This window comes from Ceratotherium simum, chromosome 5 (genome assembly GCF_057802395.1).
Source record: "Ceratotherium simum simum isolate JZ-2026a chromosome 5, ASM5780239v1, whole genome shotgun sequence".
Taxonomy (NCBI): Eukaryota; Metazoa; Chordata; class Mammalia; order Perissodactyla; family Rhinocerotidae; genus Ceratotherium; species Ceratotherium simum.
Genome location: NC_141904.1, coordinates 48,586,711 through 48,605,066, shown reverse-complemented (window position 1 = coordinate 48,605,066; position 18,356 = coordinate 48,586,711). Strand labels below are relative to the sequence as shown.

General features: G+C 53.1%; 1 protein-coding gene across 1 annotated transcript in view; it reads left to right on the top strand.

Annotated features, from left to right (window-relative positions):
- The window catches only part of CCDC12 (coiled-coil domain containing 12), a 50,270-nt gene extending 33,723 nt beyond the window's left edge, over nt 1-16,547 (top strand). The window contains exons 3-7 of the mRNA XM_004419623.3: nt 11,859-11,938; nt 13,613-13,674; nt 13,916-13,950; nt 15,048-15,124; nt 15,221-16,547. Coding sequence (XP_004419680.3) covers nt 11,859-11,938; nt 13,613-13,674; nt 13,916-13,950; nt 15,048-15,124; nt 15,221-15,303 — 337 coding nt within the window. The 3' untranslated portion in view covers nt 15,304-16,547. The remainder of the gene's footprint in view (nt 1-11,858; nt 11,939-13,612; nt 13,675-13,915; nt 13,951-15,047; nt 15,125-15,220) is intronic.
- Nucleotides 16,548-18,356: the final 1,809 nt, after the last annotated feature.

The window sequence follows — 18,356 nt, the reverse complement described above, 5'->3', positions numbered from 1 at the left end:
GAGACTGGTGATGCTGAATGGTGGCACCTAGACCCTCGCCATCCTATTTCTGGGCTCTGTGCTTTCTTATTGGGCTTTAGTGTCCCCAGCACCTCAGGGGGCCTGCACTGGTGACAGAGATGAAGGCCAGTTCATTGCTCCTTTGCCAAGTGACCCCAGCCTTTTATGGTGTGGGGGTGGGTGCCTGCACAGTTTGCCCCATTCTGTGGTAACTGCTCAGAGAACCTTTGGTTTTCTTCTGGTTTGTTCTTAGGTTCTCAATTGCTGGCTAGAGCCTTAAGTCCCATTTTCTGGGCTGTCTTTGCTGAGAAGCCCCTTCTCTGAGCCTCCTTCTCATTAATGAGAAAGAGAAGGGTCTTTGGTTAGCAGGTGGGTAGGTCATACAGTAGAAGACTTGAATGTTGAACCATGTGGTTGAATCTCAAACATGGTGTTGAGTGGTAGAAAAAGCAGACTTCAGAATTGAGACGTACAGGGCAGGAACATTAATATCAAATGGAAAGCACACACAATGATATGTGTGTTATTCAGTCAACAAGTACTGACTTGATTGGTTGTCTGATTTGTCCAGGGCACCATTCTAGGCCCCTCGGAAGGAACAGTGAACAAAACACAGTCCCTCCCCTCATGGAGCTGGCATTCTCTAGAGGGAGACAGACTGTTAACAAGGAAGCAAATGTGTGGTCAGATGTCTGGGGCCGTGAAGCGGAAGCTGCAGAAGTGTAAACATGCTCGTGGGGGAATCACCAGCTCCTGGCCTCAGACTGGCTGCTGGGGAAGCCGGGAGGAAACAGGATTAGGGAAAGGCTTTAACTGGCTTCAATGTGTGATTTCTTTAAAAAAAAAAAAAAAAAGAGAGCAACAAACAAACCTGTCTCAAATATGGAAAATGTTGCTTTTGTTGACTCGGGTGGTGAGTACATGTGTTGTGTTACTCTCTGAACTTTTTTGTGTGCCTGAGATATTTCATAATAAAAACAGTGTGATAAAGAAAGTGAGAGAGATGCATAGTGCTAGGTTCCTATCAGTGAGCTCTAGAGACCTGCTGACCTGCTAGGTCTTAACGAGTCATTGGTGGTGGAGCACAGGACCCCCTGTGAAGTGCCATGCTGAGCCTGCCAAGCCAGCAAGTGCAGGGCCCCTGTTCCTTTGCTTGTAGCAGCCCAGGGACCAAACATGCTGGACATTGAATTGGGTTCTGCTTCAGCTCATCCTGTTCCACTTTTCTCTGATTTGGCCTTTTTTGGGCAGTGGAATGTGGTGGAACAGGTCTGGCTTGGTAATCAGGAGCTTGGCTTCTGGGCCTGTCCCTCTAGAGACTTTGGGCAGGGTGACTTGGACTTCTCTCAGCATCCCTTACCTGGCAGGACCTGTTGCTCAGTCCCTCTCAGTTGTCAGGAAGCCCAGCCTTAGCTTGGAATGGAGTTGTGTCTGCATTTGCAGCCCCCCAGGAAAAGTGGACTCTCCTGATTTTAACAGGCTTAGGGCAAAGAGCTTGCCTGGGTTCTTCAGGAAGACAGAGCAGAGCCTTGGTTTCTGTACCAAGGGGCCAGATCCATGTGGGCTTAATCCCAGACTGCAGGGTCCAGGGATTGGGTGTGGCCTTTCCAGGAAGAGCAGGAGGTAACAGAGTCTGTGTCCATCCCAGGAAGGGGGGACCTTTCTCTTCATCTGTACCGCAGGTCTGGAAAGGGACCCCCAGCAGGATGCTTATGGCTTGGGAGCAGGCTCCACAGGGCGCCTAGGCTACAGCCTCTGCTATAGCCCCCATTGCTAATGGAGAGAAAGGGGTGACCTTCCAGCTCCCCTGGGAAGGGGAGGAATGACCTCTGAGGCCAGTTGCTAGTGAGCATCTCGGCTCTCAGCTTCCGCAGCTCCTGGGAGGCAAGAACAGCTCACTTCAGTCCAGGTCAGCCCGGGTTGAGCCTAAGTGCCAGGTGGGAAGCCCTGTGGGCACCAGCCCTTCTGAAGTGTCCTGAGAGGAATGCAATGGCCACTCCAGGCTGCCTTCACCCATGGGCAGCAGGACAAGGCCTCATGGAGAACATTCCTCTTGAGTTACGTCTGGAATTCTAGAGGGTAGGATTTGGGCAGCCAAGGCCCAGCAGTGTGAACCAGCAGTGTGAAAGTGTGAGTGGTGTAACCCCTTGTTGGGTAGGCATGGACAGACATCCCACCCAACCCCGTGCTCATAAACCCCAACCCAAGCTTTATATAGGTCACTGTAACAGGGAGGAAGATTAGTGGTGGCCTCTAGGCACTGCAGACACATGACGTGACGTGACAGGGGGCCAGTTCATTGATTGGTGTCAGCTAGTTCATCGAGCACTTTCTTATACACTGGGTGGGACTCAGGGAAATAAATGCGGAGATGATTCTTTGTTAGCAGCAGGCCCAAAATTGGAGGAACTAGGCAGATGGAAAGAGTTCAGGATTTGGACGCAGCACCCGGGTTTGAAGCCAGGCCCTGCCAATTATTGGCTCTCTGACCCTGGGCAAGTCACATCGCCTCAGTGAGCCTCAGCTGAGTATCTTCACCTGAAAGATGGGGATAAAAATAAAAGTTGCTTCTCTAATAAGAGGAGCAAATGCCATAGCTGTTTACCTGGCTAGTGCTTAGGCTCTGGGCAGAAGGAGAACACTTTGAGGCCCTCCTGAGAGAGCTAAAGGACTGCAGACACACCTGGAAAAGGCAGAATTCACTTTTACGTCAGGCCTTTGTAACTTTACAAAGAGGGCAGTCATTGGGAAAACAATGAGGTGGGTGGATAAGAGTAGAAATAAGCATATGTGACTAAGAAAGAAATGGTTAGGAACCCCTTTGTAGCACCTCTGTTGCTTGGTACAGTAGATGGTCCAGGGGAACTAAGTTGAGTGGCCTCGTTCTGTACAGTCTGTTGTCTGACCAGATACACTGTAGGGCCATGGTCTGTAACTGAGAAAATGGGAATAGCCCACAGGATTGGAACAGGCACCCTAGGACCTCACCCCTCACCAGCCTTCCTGGAGAACCACGCCCTTCCTCTCTGCCATTCTGCCCAAGGAGACGCTTTCAGAATCTTGGCTGTTCTAGTTCCTTTGCCTTTCCGTATAAATTTTAGAATCAGCTCATTCATATCTATAAAAACCTTGCTAGAATTTTGATTGGAATTGAATGGAATCTATAGATCAAAATTCCTTTTTAAATTTTTTATTACTCTTTTCAGGATAAATCCTATCCCATCCCCGTACAATCAAATCCCCATTGGGTAGGAGTCTGCCCCCTGCAGGTCAGCCAGCCCAGACCAGGCTCTGTGGGAAGGAAAGATGTGTTCCCAACCCCAGAAGGGCCTCTGTTTCTCCTCTGGGCTGTATCTGCCCTCTCCCAGCCAGCCTTCCCTTGTGGCTATCTCTGCAGGGCTATCCATGACTCATCTCTAACACAGCCCCCTGCTGATTTCCTAGATAAGATGTGATCTGGCGGCCCTGGAAAGCTGGCCCACGGAAAAGGGTGTTCATGTCAGCTGCTTTTGTTTTTTTTAAGCCCTCAGTCACTTCCTCCTAATGGCAGGTCAGCCGATGTGTGCTGTGGCGGCGTGTCTAGGGTATGGTTTGTGGCTGAGAGTCATGGCCACCCTGCCAGGTGGGAGGAGAGGGGAAGTGTTGCATACCCTATCGGGCATGGGGCAGGGGAGCGTGTCTTGTTGAGTGCCTGAACAAGCAGTCCCAAACCCTCAGCCCCCACAGCCGCCACCTCCCTTCAGCTTTGGATTGAGGTCTGCACCTAGCTGGGGCAGTCACCATTCAGGGACAGTGGTTCACCCTGGGGTGGGTGTTACGTCTTGTAGGAGAAACTGGGCCACTAGCCTTACTTCTTCAGGATGGAAAACCGGTTCTCCAACCCCATGTGGAGAGAGGTCCCACCCAGCTGGGGCCCAGCCCAGCCCTGGCCTGGTGCCCAAACCCTTGAGGCTGGCAAATACCAGGCCTTCTCTCCTCTGTGAGTTGGATCCCAAGGATGGTTTCTGTGCACCAGGGCGTGCTCGCAGATCCACGACATCAGCTTGATTTGCTCCGCTTGAGTGGTAACAACCAGAGTAACTCCCACCCCACCTCCTGAGTTGTCTTACTCCCGCTCCAGGCCCAGGGGTGTCCCAGCCATGGGCAGTGGGGATGAACTGTGGCTCCATGACTTTGCTGAGGCAGCAGCACAGAGACCTGCAGCCACCCTGTTTTTCCTGACCCTCTTGCTCAGGAATCGGCCCAGGAATGTGGGAGAAGGAATCAAGAGAGAACTGATGTCATGGGAAGCCGACTCACCGTGTGACCAGGCCAGGTGCTGCCCCTGGCTAGGTCCTTTCTATGACCTGTGGGAAAAAGTCATGATCTTGTATGTCATGATCGTCAGTGCTTCCAAAGCCCTTCTCATGAAATCATCCTCCCTGTTCTGGGGATAGGTATGGTCCATCGTGAGGTGAGGAAGTTCACACAGGCGGAGTGGCACTAGGACCCTCCCCTGGTCCCTGTCTGGTGTGCAGTCAGGGTGGAGAACAACTGAGTTTGTCTAGCCGTTAAGTCACGAGTGGGCAAATTGCCTACGAGCTTCCAAGGCAGGCCAGGCCTGGTTCTGCTCTACCACGTTCATCCTTAGTGCTACCCCCAAATGGAGAGGTGCTGTGGCCTTTGTCCCACATGCCCTCTTGGCTGGGGCAGGAGGGGTGAGCAGCAGGGGTGCCAGGCAACCGTGTGGTGAGAAGTGGAAGGTCTCTCTTTGACAGCCTGCAACAGAGGCTGGCTGTTTGCAGCCCAGGGCAGCCTGATGGGGTTGAGCACAATCCACCTCCCTAGAGTGGTCTGTGGGATAGGTTGGGCCCCAGGAGGGGGAGGGGGCAGTAGACTGTGCAGGCTCCTGTCCCCTCACCATCCGGGCTCCAGATAGCCGGTGTGGCCAGTCCAGTTCTCACCTTGTGGGCCCTTTGGGATTCAGCTCAGCAACCTTTACCCCTTCTTCTTTTTAAATTTAAATTGATAAAGTACATCAATTATAGATTTTTTCAATTGTAGAAAATACATGTATCTCTGCATATCCTACTGTTTTGTGACCTTTTTCACATGCCATATCATGACCATCTTTTGGTAAATATACTTCTATAAAATCCTTAATGGCTGAGGCCGGCCCGGTGGCGTAGCGGTTAAGTGCGCGCTCTCCACTTCGGCGGCCTGGGATTTGCAGGTTCAGATCCTGGGCGTGCACCGATGCACCGCTTGTCAAGCCATGCTGTGGTGGCTGTAGAGGAAGATGGGCACGGATGTTAGCCCAGGGCCAATCTTCCTCAGCAAAAAGAGGAGGATTGGCAGCAGATGTTAGCTCAGGGCTAATCTTCCTCACACACACACACAAAAAATCCTTAATGGCTGGTTAATATTTCTTTGAGGGTACCATAATTTATTTTTTAGTCCTTGATTTTTGGTACATCTGATTTTTGGTACTAGCTGTTTCTAGTTCTTTAATGCCCATTAACTATGTATTTTCAGGTGGGATGGGTACAAAGGTCAGCCTGTAAATTTAGAGAACCTGGGCTGGGCTCTGCAGAGTCTTGGGTGGGAGTGGGTACAGACCACATGACCTAGATGTGATGGCAGCTCCAGCTGGGCAGGGGCCTGACTTAACTAACTCTTGGGCCTGGTCATTGCTCTGAATAGTTGCTGGCTGTTTCTAAATCATCCCTCAGGGGCTGGGCCCTTGGTGCTCTTGGCAGGCCTTGGCGCTGACTGTGGTGGGGTGAATTTAGGTGATCATAGCTGTCCATCTGTCTTGGTGAGGCTCCCATGTGGATCTCACCCTCAGCTGGCTCTGGCTCTTCTGGCCTCCCTGGTTTTTTTGGTTTTTGGGTTTTTTTTGTGAGGAAGAGTAGCCCTGAGCTAACATCTATTGCCAATTCTCCTCTTTTTGCTGAGGAAGATTGGCCCAGGGCTAACATCTGTGCCCATCTTCCTCTACTTTATATGTGGGATGCCTGCCACAGCATGGCTGGATAAGCAGTGCGTAGGTCCACACCTAGGATCCGAACCTCCAGACCCCAGGCCGGCCCCTGGCCTCCCTGTTTTTCAGGCGAAGCCATGACTGCATTATTTCTAATGCTCCTTCCGCCTCTAACACCTATAACTCACTGTGATTTTAGGGGCTCAAGGAGGGTGTTGGCAGCTTGGAGAGCTAAGAGGATGGAGTTTCGAGAATGGTGCTGTAGGCCAAACTCCTGGGGTAGGGGAGTGAGGGGGGTACCCATCATGACTTTTTCCCTCAAGGAACGCCAAGGGCCCAGAGTGCTGGCTGAGCCACCTGCAACCTTGGGCAGGAACCCCAGTCACTCCGTCAGACAGCCTGTACTCTTCCACAGTGACTGCTGGTCCCTGAGGAGCCCAGTGTGGGGAGCTGGGGTGGGGTCCACCTCAAGGCCAGAGACTTGGGTTCGGATTCTGGCTCTGGCTCTTCCTTCACTCAGACACTTTGGACACATCCATGAATCTCTCTGTTTTCCACATCTGGAAAATGTCAGTAACCACCTCCACCTGATGTTGAAGGGCAGTCCTGAGAGGCAACCTCGGAGAGGCAGCGTGTGGAGGGTGTTCCTCCTGAGAAGAAAGCATTGTCCCATTCATTATTGCCTGCGGTCTGGGGATGGGGGCAAGACATCAAGGCCCAGAGGACACGTGAACTCCTAGCCCTTTCCCTGACACCCTCCTACGAGGTGTTTGCCGGGGGTTGCTTGGGAGGCTTTGTCTATGTGATGTGGCCCTGTCCAGCACTTGGCCAGTTCTTGTATCATGTCCCCCAGCTGACCTGCATCTTCTCTGTATGTCGGAAGGACGGGAGGCCTGGGGTGGGTTGGCAGGGTAGAAGTGGAGCTGCCTGGATCAAAGGAGAGGGAGCTTTTATTGTCCTATATCTGTACCTCGGCCCCAGAGTGAGGCCAGAGTTGTCCTTCTAGGGGATAGCTGGGGAAGGTGCTGAGCTCTCTAAAAGTTTCATTTGCTGTTAAGCCAACCATAAAGTGTCCTAAATTCAACTGTTGAACAACCACCCAACAAAAACATCCCTCCATGGCCCATCTAGTTCCAGTATCCGTGTTCCGCCCTGGTCTTGTACTTCACCTATAATGAATTTTCCAGGTGTTCTGATTGCACTGTCCTGAGGCCACCCCCCCCCACCCGCCCCCTGATCTTGGCGGTCCTCTGGAAGGGTGCTCGTAGCAGCGTACTCTAGGGGACTCTGCCAGAAGAGAACCCGGAGGTGTCTGCCCCATGGCTGTTACAAATTATCCAGAAACATTTATACATAGAACGTTTTGTTTTGCTTGTCCCTGTTGTGTTACTATTTCTATGGAATAATTTCCCCAGAGCAGGATTATCAGGTCATGGGGTTTGAACATTTTACTGGATCTTGAAGGAAATGACCAGACAGCCTCTGGAGCAGTTGTGCACACCGTTTGGGATAGTTGCCTCTCACCTCATTTTCATGGGTCTCTAGGGTCTGGCCTCTGGCAGCAACAAACAAGGCCGTGTTATTTATGTTGTGGGCATGAGGGTGAGTGTCCATGTGCAGAGCCTAAAGCAAATGGAACGTTATTAGCTGTGTGTGAATGTTTTCCTGGAAGAGCTCCTGAGTCTCTGTACTCTGAAAACTAAAACTAAAAGCCCCCTGTGATCAGAGGTGCTCATATCTCCAGCCAGTGCTGGCCTCCAGGAGCCTTGCAGGCCCATCCTGGGCTTGGCTTTCCCTGTGGTCTGTTACTATGAGGAGGGCTCCATGACAGCTCTCTCTCTGGTCCCTGAGGGGGCCTGTATGGGAAGGAGGGACCGAGGTAGCCAGGTAGGGTGGACCTTGTTCTCAGGGAGCAGGCGATGTGAAATGCCCCATTCTGGCTTCTCTCCAGGGGTCCAGGGCAGAGTGTGGAGTGACCCCAAGATCTATGAGGTGAGAAGAGAGGCTGATGTCCCAAGGGGTAAAGAATGAGTGGGTGAAGTGGGCCAGGGGCTAGGAAACCTCCATGAGCAGTGTAGATTTTCTCTGAGACCTGTTTGCCAGTGAAGGGGTTGGACCAGATAATCTGGAAGCTTCTTTTCACTTGGATATTCTAGAACTCTACTCCTGGGTTTTATATTTTACAGAGAACACCAACTTTCTCTACCCCTTTCCCCTGAATGGCACATATGGAGGGTGTGGAAAAACAACCCCAAGGGATGATTCCCAGGAATCTCCCTGAGTAGCCCACACCTGGGGTCCCTGCAGCTGGCCTTGAGGAACCTCACAGTGATCACCATACCTGCTCAGGCACTTGACAGGTCTCCCCAGACACCTGGGGAGGAAGTGGAGGAGAGGGAATGGAAAAGGACGTTTCCCCAGTTTAAGAAGGAGACTTAGTAGGCTGTGAACTTGGGCATCGCCCTGTTGCTTTGCCATAAAGACAATGGAATTCGCTTAGGAGTTGGCTCCTCTGATCCAGCCACGTTCCTGCCTTATTTGCATCTTCTGGGCACAGCTTCTTTGCTTCCTGTGTCGTCTTCTCAAGCATTAGAAGGCCCAGAGAGCCCCAGGCTACCCATAATGCTCTCCCAAGTGCCCTTTCTGAATGCCTGTATCCAGCCAGAGGCAAGTATGTACCCAGCCCTTCCTGGAGCTGCTGGGTGCTAAGTGCTGGAGCTGGGTCTCTAGGAGCTTGTATGGCAGGGCATGCAGGACAGACATACAGCCATGAAGGGGCCACATGCGTGGGATGTGATGGCTCCTGGGTAGAGAGTAGAGGGGCAAGTGGGGCAAAGAGGGAGCACCGGAGAGGAGTAGTCAGCTGTATCCGGTGTGGGTGGGGACATTTGGGGAAGGGGAGGGGCTGCCCACAGTGCTACCTTGCTGAGCTAGCTCTTGAAGTCTGATGGGCAGAAAAGTATGTAGCAGGCAGGGCTGGCAGTGACCCCGGGAACATCTGATTGTGGGCTGTGGGGACCAATGAGGAATGAGGCCAGGATGGTGTTAAGAAGTTTAGACTTGTTTGGGGGACACTGAAGGCCCTGGATTAGAAAGAGTGAGAGTGGAGGTGCCCAGGTGGCTGCTGTGTCTGCTCCTGTGAGATGGCTGCCCACATGGAGGGGACTGTGGGTGGTCCAGGGCATTTGGTGCAAAGGGCAGGGTCCTAGAAGTCACTGGGATCACTGTGCTACCCTTCTGCCCAAAGCCCCCAAAGCATGGCTTGGTCTCCGCTTCTCTTTGGCCAGGGGGACAGCTTGGCCCGAGGCCACAGAGACTGGGGGCCACTGGCACTCAGGTGCAGAGGGCTTCCTGGTGCTGAGCCCACCACAGTCCCCCCCTGCTCCTGGAGGTCAGCCTCACTTTTGTCCCTTCTGCCTGTTTCCTCTTTTTTTGTTTCCTTTTGTCTAATTGTTTGGTCGTTTCTGTGTAGGAAGAATATTGATTACATTAGAAATCGTAGAAACTGCAGAAAATCAAAGAAGCAAGTAAAAATACTCTTAGAAAATTACTGTCATTATTTGGAGATTTTTTCTTTCAGTTGTTTGGTCCTGTGTTGGAAAGGCCGGGCCACCCTAGCAGAACCCAGTGCCCCTGACCTCTCCCAGAGACTCTTGCCTTTTGGTGGTGATAGGGGTGGGGTGAGGTGGGGTGGGAGGGGCAGTTAATTGGGCGTTAGTGAGAAGCACTCTCTTCATTAGCTCTCACAGAGTGAACCAGGGGAGGGCTTGAACTTAGTTTGACAGAGCTGGCCCCATCCTTGTTTACAGATGTGGAAACAGAGGCCCAGAATGGGACAGTCCCACGGTGACTGGGACCCAGTGTTCAAGACTGCTTGATCAGTGCTCAGCTCTAGAGGGGAGCAGGGGACTGTGAATGGCCTGGCTGCGGGGGTTGGAGGGTGGGGGCAGAAGTGCTATACGGCCAGCCCACCAGCCCATGCTGCTCTTTCCTGTCCTTCCTGCCTTTCTCAGTCCCCCTGTTGTGTCCTTCCTCCTTCCAACTGGCCTTCTGAAGCCTGGGCAGTGGTGGGCTGGAGGTGTATGGCCTCGTTGCTGTTGCTGTGAGCTCTGGGTACAGTTCCCCAGACTCTCCTCTCTCCTACTGATTTCTCACAGAACCCTGGAACCAGTTTCTGAGAGTGACAGTTTTTTTTCTCACTAATCCCTGCAGTTTTCTTCCCACACCCAGTTTCTCTTCCGCTTTTCTCCCCACCCTGTTATGAACGAAAGTCAGTGTACCAGATCGTGCCCCACTTTCTCTCCCAGTGAGACCTGACATTTACCACCAGGCCTGAGGCAGGCATTAGGAGATGGGGATGGGGTAGGTGTCCCTGCTCCCTAGAGGAAGCAGACCCTAGGAGTGGGTGGCAGGATTCCTCCATACAGGCTGTACTGGTACTGCCCCCTGGGCACAAAAGTTTAGCCTAGCTCCAGGGCTGTGGGCCTCAGGGGCCCTGGCAGAGAGAAAGGGGGCAGGTGGAGCTGGTGAATAGGGGACTGGTTAGGCATCAGAAAGCCCCCAAGTTCAGACCACTGCCACTTGCTAGCTGCGTGGCCACAGACACCTGCCGCCTTAACTCTGGAAAAGCTTGCCTGCCAGGGGCTGGGGAAGTCAGCAATGTTTTTGCCTGGCTCAGACAGAGGGTTCAGTAGATGACAGACTGTAGGAGGCCTCCTGCTGGGAAAATGTCCCCTGTCCTGTAGGCCTAGGACTACTGAGGGGCCAGCAGTCATTGAAAGGGCTCAGAAGAGGTAGTGGGGAAAGAGGAGGACCCATGTCCCAGTCTTGCCTGGCTCACTTGGTGGGGGCACTTCCACCCCCCAGGGCTTAGATGTTCTGTCCCAGTGTCTCTGTCTTGCCTTTGTTAAGCAGCAGCCCCCAGGAACTCTCCCCTTGCTACCTGTGGAGTTAGTCAAGGGCCCCCCCTCATGCGGACAGGCTTCTATGTGTGTGGGTCGGGGTTTGATGAGCTGCTGAGCTGGGGAGGCCCCCAGTGAGTGTGTGGTGCCGCCAGCCGTGCTTGAGGAGACTGAGGTCAGAAGAGAATAGCACCACTGTTTCTGGCCTGTCGCACTGTGTGATTCTGGTCCCTCGTGGCTCCTCCCCCTTCTCAGAGCTCTTGGGGTCTGCCTGGTAGCATTTGAAAGACCTCTTGCACGGGTGGGGCCTCTGCAGTTCTCATGACTGTCCAGGTAGACCGTGGCTTTCCCAGCCTTGCACACTGTCATGCCCGTCCCTCAGCCCTTGCCAGCCACTCCCAGCATACCCAGACCTTTGCCATCAGTCGTTGAGGGACTGTGTACCAGTGGCTCCAGGCACAAAGGCTCTGAGAAGGAGGCTGGGCTTGAGGAACCAGTGGGTGAGTGCTGGCTTTCTCTTTAGGAGTAGCTCAGCTCAGAAGCTCTGGCCTGGCTTGGAGTCATACCTTGCCTTGGTCTCAGATGCTGCAGTCACTTCTGTGTGACCTTACGAAAATGATGCAGTCTCTGACCCTCAGTTCCCTTAACTGTTAAATGGAGATAATCCAGGAGAGGCATCCAGTGGATGCTCCCGGAGATCCCTGACCCCAGCTCTGGATGAGAACCTCCAGTGCAGGCAGGGCTTTGGGAGAGCAGCCAGCCTGGCTGCTAATTGGCAGATGAGGGGGCTGAGGCTCAGACAGGGGGGCCTGTCCCAATGACGCTTCTGTTCCCGTGTTTTCCCTCTTCACCAGGCCATCTCCAGAGAGACCAGACAAAAGTCAGGAAGTAACCAGCTTGTGTGGCTTCATCACAATCTGACTTGCAAGTGTGTGAGGTGAATGAGACTGTGTCACACACTACTCCATTTCTGCTTGTTCTCTCTGCTCTCGCAGGGAACTCAGGCTGCGGAACTATGTCCCAGAGGATGAAGACCTGAAGAGGAGGAGGGTGCCCCAGGCCAAACCAGTCGCAGGTAGGTGGCTGCCTCTCTCCCCTTCTGCTCCGTGGCACTGTCAGTTGCCTCCACCTTGGCTGGTGTTACCATCTTTTGGGAATAACCAGCGGTGCAGGGCTAGAAGTTGGGCCTCCAGAACCCTCTGTCACCATCTCACGGCAAATGCACAAGTTGAGTGACAGCAGAGAGGCAGTCACGGACTGCAGAGGCCTGCTGTGCCTGCTCTGCCCTGCTCACACACTGACTTGGAGGCCTCCCAGGGACCTGCGAGGGAAGAGGCCACATCCCCTCAGAGGACCTCTCTGGGTTGAGAAGTGGAAGTGGCCCGGAGCCTTGGACAGCAGGGGCAGGGTGAGATGGGTCCTGCAGACCTTGGAGGGTCAGAGTGAGAGACCCTGAAGAGGGGCCAACCATTCAGGTGCTCAGAGAGCAGTGGGCGGGCAGATGCTCGCCGGGCTCAAGGTGTGGCAGTGCCAGAGCAGAGCGGATGGGGAGAAGCGTTCTCGCCGGTGGGGTGAGGGGCCTGCCCAGGGGCTGCCTACTCTCACCATGGCATGGGGAGCAGCACAGCAGCCAGGAGCATCTGGCCAGCTGTGGCCTGTCCACAGCTATCCACACCGGAAATGCCAGGGTGCTTCTTATCACGCAAATCCCTGGCCCTGTTTTTATCTGTTTTTGTTATCAATTTTTAATTATATGAGTAATAAATGAATAAATACATTTATCTTGTAAAAGAGTAAAGCATTACCCATTCAGCCACACCCCAGTCTGCCTCCCCATTTCCTTTGCCCCTGAGATTCACACACTTCCCAGGTGATTTGCTTCATGTTTTGGGCCCCACTGTGGTGGGAACAGTGGCACGTGGGGGAGCAGTAAGGCAGAACAGAAGAGAGGGGCGCAGAGCTGGTTCTGTGCCTCAGGGTCAGCACCTGTGGCTGGAGGGAAGTGAGGCGGGGCAGGGGGGCCATAAGGGAACGTGGGGCAACTGTGAGGGGGGTTAGAGGAAGCCCATGGAGCCCAGATTTGTTGTTAGTGCTCAAATCTGTCCTCACAGAGGCAAGGCACTCCTGGTCAGACTCCCCAGAGGCCCGTTGTGCTGTCAGCAGCTGGGTGGAGCCAGGAGGGCTGTGAGGGCAGGCCTCCTCAAAGTGGCCGTCCTCTTGTTCTAGGGAGCACACATCTAAGAGTGAGATGGGGAGAAAAGCCACCTGTGCCCTGGCCAGTCCGGGACCCAGAGGATGTCCTCAGACCCCAGGAGCCCCTGGAGGTTATGGGAAAATCCAGCCCTCAAGGCCCTTCACAAAACCACACTTTGGATATACCCAGGCAGCTCTCTCGTTTCACAGCTGGGGAGACGGCCTGCGAGTAGCGCCATGCTTCCTGACTGGAGGTCTAGGCTCCGTCCACTCCAGCTAGCTGCCTCCTACTGGCCCTCCTTCACCCCAGGATTGCCTTCATCCTGGGAAACCCCAGCCCTTCCTCCTGGGCTGCCTTTGCAGGGTCTTTGCCTCTGGCTGGTTGGGGGCCAAGGGGAGAGATGGGGGCAAGAAAGCCCAGGGTCTCCCTGGGGACCTGCCTGCATCCTCTTCCCCGCTCTGGCGGCCGCGGTATGCAGTCTCATACTGCAGTGTCGCTGCAGAGTGGCAGCTCCCTTCTGACCGGCCTCTGAAGTTGTTGTCTTGCACCCTCTAGTGGAAGAGAAGGTCAAGGAGCAGCTGGAGGCCGCTAAGCCAGAGCCTGTCATTGAGGAAGTGGTGAGTGCCTGTGGATGGCCCCGTTCACTCTCCCTCGCTGCTTCTCTCCTTCCCCACCTGCTGTCCTCTCACTTCTCTCCCCTTTCCTTCCCTTCACTTCTTCCCTTTCCACCTGCCTACTTCCCCTCACCCCCTCCTTCCTCCTCCCTTTTCTGTCATCTTCCTACCTCTGTCTCCTGTCTTCCTACTTCCCTTGGGGCTAGGCCCCTCCAGCCCTGACATGTGTCTCCTCCCTCCCTAGGACCTGGCTAACCTTGCACCCCGGAAGCCTGATTGGTGAGTATTGCCTGTGTAGAACTAGTGCAGACTGATTGGGGCGCTCTTGGTGCCAGGCACAGGCCTCAGGCTGGGCCTTTCCCACCCTCACAGCAGGGAGATGGAGAGTATAGACATATAGCTACGTGAGATAATTACTGTCCAAAATCACTGTTGAGAAGGACATAAATAGAGAATGAGAGAGAAATGATGGGGGATGACACCTGGAAGGTGGGGAGGGGCTCAGATGGGGAGGAGCAGGGGGGAGCAGCAGTCCCCTCAAGAAGTCCCTTCTGAAAGGGTGAGGACCCACCCCACCTCAGAGAGCTCCATTTGAGCAAGGCCGACCTTTGCCCTCTGGGGCTGCAGGGTGGAAGCGAGATGGTGGGAAGGGCAGACGTAAGTTTCTGTCCCAGTTCTGCCCACCAACTAGCCTGTTCCTGTTTGACCTCAGTTCCCTCTTCTGTGGAATGGGGATGCTCATCCTTCCCCGGTTTCCCTGTGACTGAGCTGAGAAAGAAGGTGAGAGAGGGCCATGTGGCCTGGGGGCTCAGGTTCTGCTTTACTCTGGGCCAGAGATACGGACCATATCCCTCTCGCCTGCAATTCTATGTCAAATACAGCACCAGCTGGAAGTGTTCTAATTTGATAAAACAGAAGCATGGGGCATATGTCCTAGGAAACCCAGAGCCAAGGAGAATAGGCTGAGAGTGAGTACACTTCTGGAAGCTCCTGGTGGTGAGGGAGAACATGTGGCTGGAGAAGAGGAGGACCCACAGTGGGCTGGGGCAAGTCACTCCCTGATGGTGACTGAGGGGACCAGACTAAGAGAGGACCCCTGAGAAACCATTTACCCTTGCACACCTTGACTCAGTCCCCTGTGTTGGGTGGGTCTGTGGTACAGTCCCTGCCTCACTGGGACTAGGAAGGATGGCCGATGCTGGGTTTTGGAGGATGCAGAAAGGGGGAGAGAGGAGCATCCTGCCTCCTCCCCAGGACAGTCTCCTCAGACAATTCAATGTGATTCATAATGCCAGAGGGGCTGTGGGAGGGGAGGGCCCCAAGGCCACACCAGGCCAGCCGTCAGCCTCTGGCCTCTTCCCACCTCTCTGCTCCAGGGACCTCAAGAGAGATGTAGCCAAGAAGCTGGAGAAGTTAGAAAAGCGGACCCAGAGAGCCATTGCCGAGCTGATCCGTAAGTGCAGGGCCCGGCAAGGCGAGATCCCTGCCCTCTGGGTGGTGGCCCAAGCACAGGGCCCCCCTCCACCCTTCCTGTCTGCCATCTATCCAGGTGAGAGACTGAAAGGCCAGGAAGACAGCCTGGCCTCTGCAGTGGATGCCAACACCGAACAAGAGGCCTGTGACTCCGACTGAGGCATGCCCTGTCCCCTCACCTGCCTGTCAGACCTGTCCTATAAGACAATGGTCTTGGGCAAGGGTGGGGGCTGGGCTTGCGATCGCTTCTAGTTTGGCTTCAGAGCAGTGACTCCCTGCCCCATCAGTCTGAAATCCCCCCACCCCCATGGGATGAGGTCAGCTCCTTGTCTCCTGAGTGGTCCCCACCACCCTGAGTGGGGACAGAGCCAGCAGCAACTCTGTGGGCTTGCTGTGTCTGCACATATGCATGTGTTTTGAACTTTTTTTTTGTCTCTGGAAATAGAAACAAGCAGACCCCTGTGTGTGGTAGAAACCTATCAAATATTTCCTGGGTCCTTGGGGTGCTGTGGGGTTGGGCCCCAAGACAGGGCAGTTGCAGAAGTGGTGCTTAATACGAGTAAGGCCCTGTGTTGGGTAGAGCAGGTTGAGGCTGGAGGGGTGGGGAAGGCCCAGGCCTGACCTTCTGGGCCCAGGTCCTGACCCAGTCCTTTGTTAGTAGTGGTCGTCTCAAACTCTGGGGTGGCAGAGACAGGGTCTGAGAGGATTCTTAAGACCTCTCACAGGCCTAGGCCTTGTGGTAGTCTGTGGGACAGCCTGGAGAGGCTCCCACCCTGGTCCTCTGTGGACCCCCTCAGAGTGTGAGAGAGAGAAGGAAGAGATTGGGCCCATGAAGTGGGTGAGTTGTGCCCTGGACAGCCTCAACTCTGGGCTGCTCCAGATCTGAGGCCCCTGGCACTGTTCTTTCCCCCTCTGCCCAGCCCCAGGCAGCCCCTCTCCCTACTTCACCAGTCAGGCCTAGACTATGGCTTCTCTAGGGCAAGGTGCCTGTGTTGGGGAGGGTGGCCCATTCTGCTACAGACTAGGGTATTGTAAGCTGAGTTTCGGGTGTCGTCTTGGACCCTGGGCCCCCATGATCTGGCTTTGGGACCATGAGCCTCCTTTGTGGAGCTGACTCTCCAGAGCAACTGGCTGGCCACAACTCTGACTCCAGGTACCTGTGGCCAACTAGAATTTCATCTCCTCCAGAATGATAACACTCTTGAGTTTCCTTCAGGGTTTCCCCTTGAGCCTCCTGCCCCTGAGTCATCCCAGTGTTTTTTCCTCTGTGCTGACTTCCAGGAACACAATGGCCCGGCTCTGGTGGACAGTGCGGAGGACTCGGGCCATAGAGGTGGAGTGAGTCTTTGCACACAGGGGCCAGCACACTCATTCAATAAAGTAAATGCTTTAGGTTAAAATTATGCAACTACTCTAAGAAGGTAATTCTTGTGTGAAAAAGGAGCAGAAACTTACAGTTATGAGGGCTGAAGTGGTAGGTGGCTGGCTGCTATGCTGAGCAATGGGACAAGGCTAGGACTCTGAATCCCACAGGGCCAGGGATCAGACATGCCCACAGGTGTCAGGACTGGAGCCAGGCTCCCTCTGCATAGCCGGGGTCTGGAACTGGGCTTCTTTTCCTAGGAATAAAGGGTGAAAGCACCACCCCTCGCCCCCACCTCCCGGGATTGCACTTGGAAGCAGGGTGCTTGTCTGTGGCAGTGTAGGCTCAGACGCCTGGTGACTAGGAACTAGGCTCCCACTGAGCACCAGCGCTGGGACTAGAGTAAGGGTATCCCCACAGCGTGAGAGCCCAGAGGGCTAATGAAAGGTTTGCTTCTGCATTTACAACCCTGTGCGCCCTGCAGAAAAACTGCCCTATGGGGAGAGAGAAAACCAAAAACTATTATGCATGATGGGCGCTCAAACAAAAATTACAAAATATGTAAGAAAATCCAATGCCTTAAAGAATGGCCTGCAACCATAATTGGGAGAATTTATGCCCAAGGAAACTGAAACAGGAACGTCCGAACAGGCTTTAAAATGAGCATTGGTTTTATCATCAGAGAGAGAAAAGAGGGACTGACTCCCATAACTCAAGAACAGGTATTAGATATAAGAAAGAACTGATTAGAAATCTTGGAAATAAAGCATGTTTATTAAAATAAGAAACTCACTAGAAGAGCTAAATAATAACTTACAGTCAAAAAAGGGATTAATAAATTGGAAGTTACAGCTGAAGATCCAAAAGGTGGCAGAGAGAGAGAAAAAAGGAGAGAGAGAGGGTAGACTGAGAACTTTAACATGCTGACAGATGTCCTTTAGCTGACAGGAATTCGGGAAAAGAAAATCGGAGAAAGAAGGTACTTGAAGAAGGAGTGGCTGACCACTTCTGTTTCTGGCATTGTGGTGGAATAGTTGCCTGAACTGACCCTCCCTTTGCAAACAGCTAAAAATACTAGGTAAATAAATAATGACAACAAGTACTTTTTAAATTCACCAATGAGCTGGCAGGAAAATAATGAATCCTCAGGCAAAAAGGTGAGAGAAGCAGCAGAATGTGTTGAAGGTATTTGACAAACCAGGTGAAATTGAGCATTGGTTTTTGGGGCTCTCAGTGCCGGGGGCCAAGACAACCCAATACCTGTAACATAATAAGGGGCCTAGTAGGAGAGTGCTCCATAAAGCTGGGGCCCTAAAGGGCAGCACCCTCTGTGAACTAATAATAAATTCGGCTCTCTCAGCATCCCAGAGGAAAATTGAACCTTGCCACTTACTGGAGTGAAAAAAGTCTCTCTTGAGAACTGAGCCAGCCCTCATGTGGGTTGGCACGTGAGAAACCTCAAGCCAAGAATTTAAAGTGGTCCCAGAATGTGGGGGTCTCAGACACTTAGTAGAAGGAAGTGCCGATCCTACCTGAATGAACCTTTATCCATCCTCAAAGAATCCCCACCAATAAATTTCAAAGAAAAATTACAGCTTACACAGAAGTTCACCAGATATACTAGGCAACAAAGCACCCAGAGCAGAGGGCATCAAAAAGAGCATGATAGACTTGCAAAGACTTCAGACATAGAATTATCAGTCAGATCATTTAAATGTTTAAAAATGATGTAGGAACTAAAAGTGAGGCTTGAAAACAGAAATAGATTTGCAAAAGAAGCAAAGGGATGTTCTGGAAATAAAAATTATTATAGCAATTAAAAACCTTGTATCTATAAATTAGACAGAGC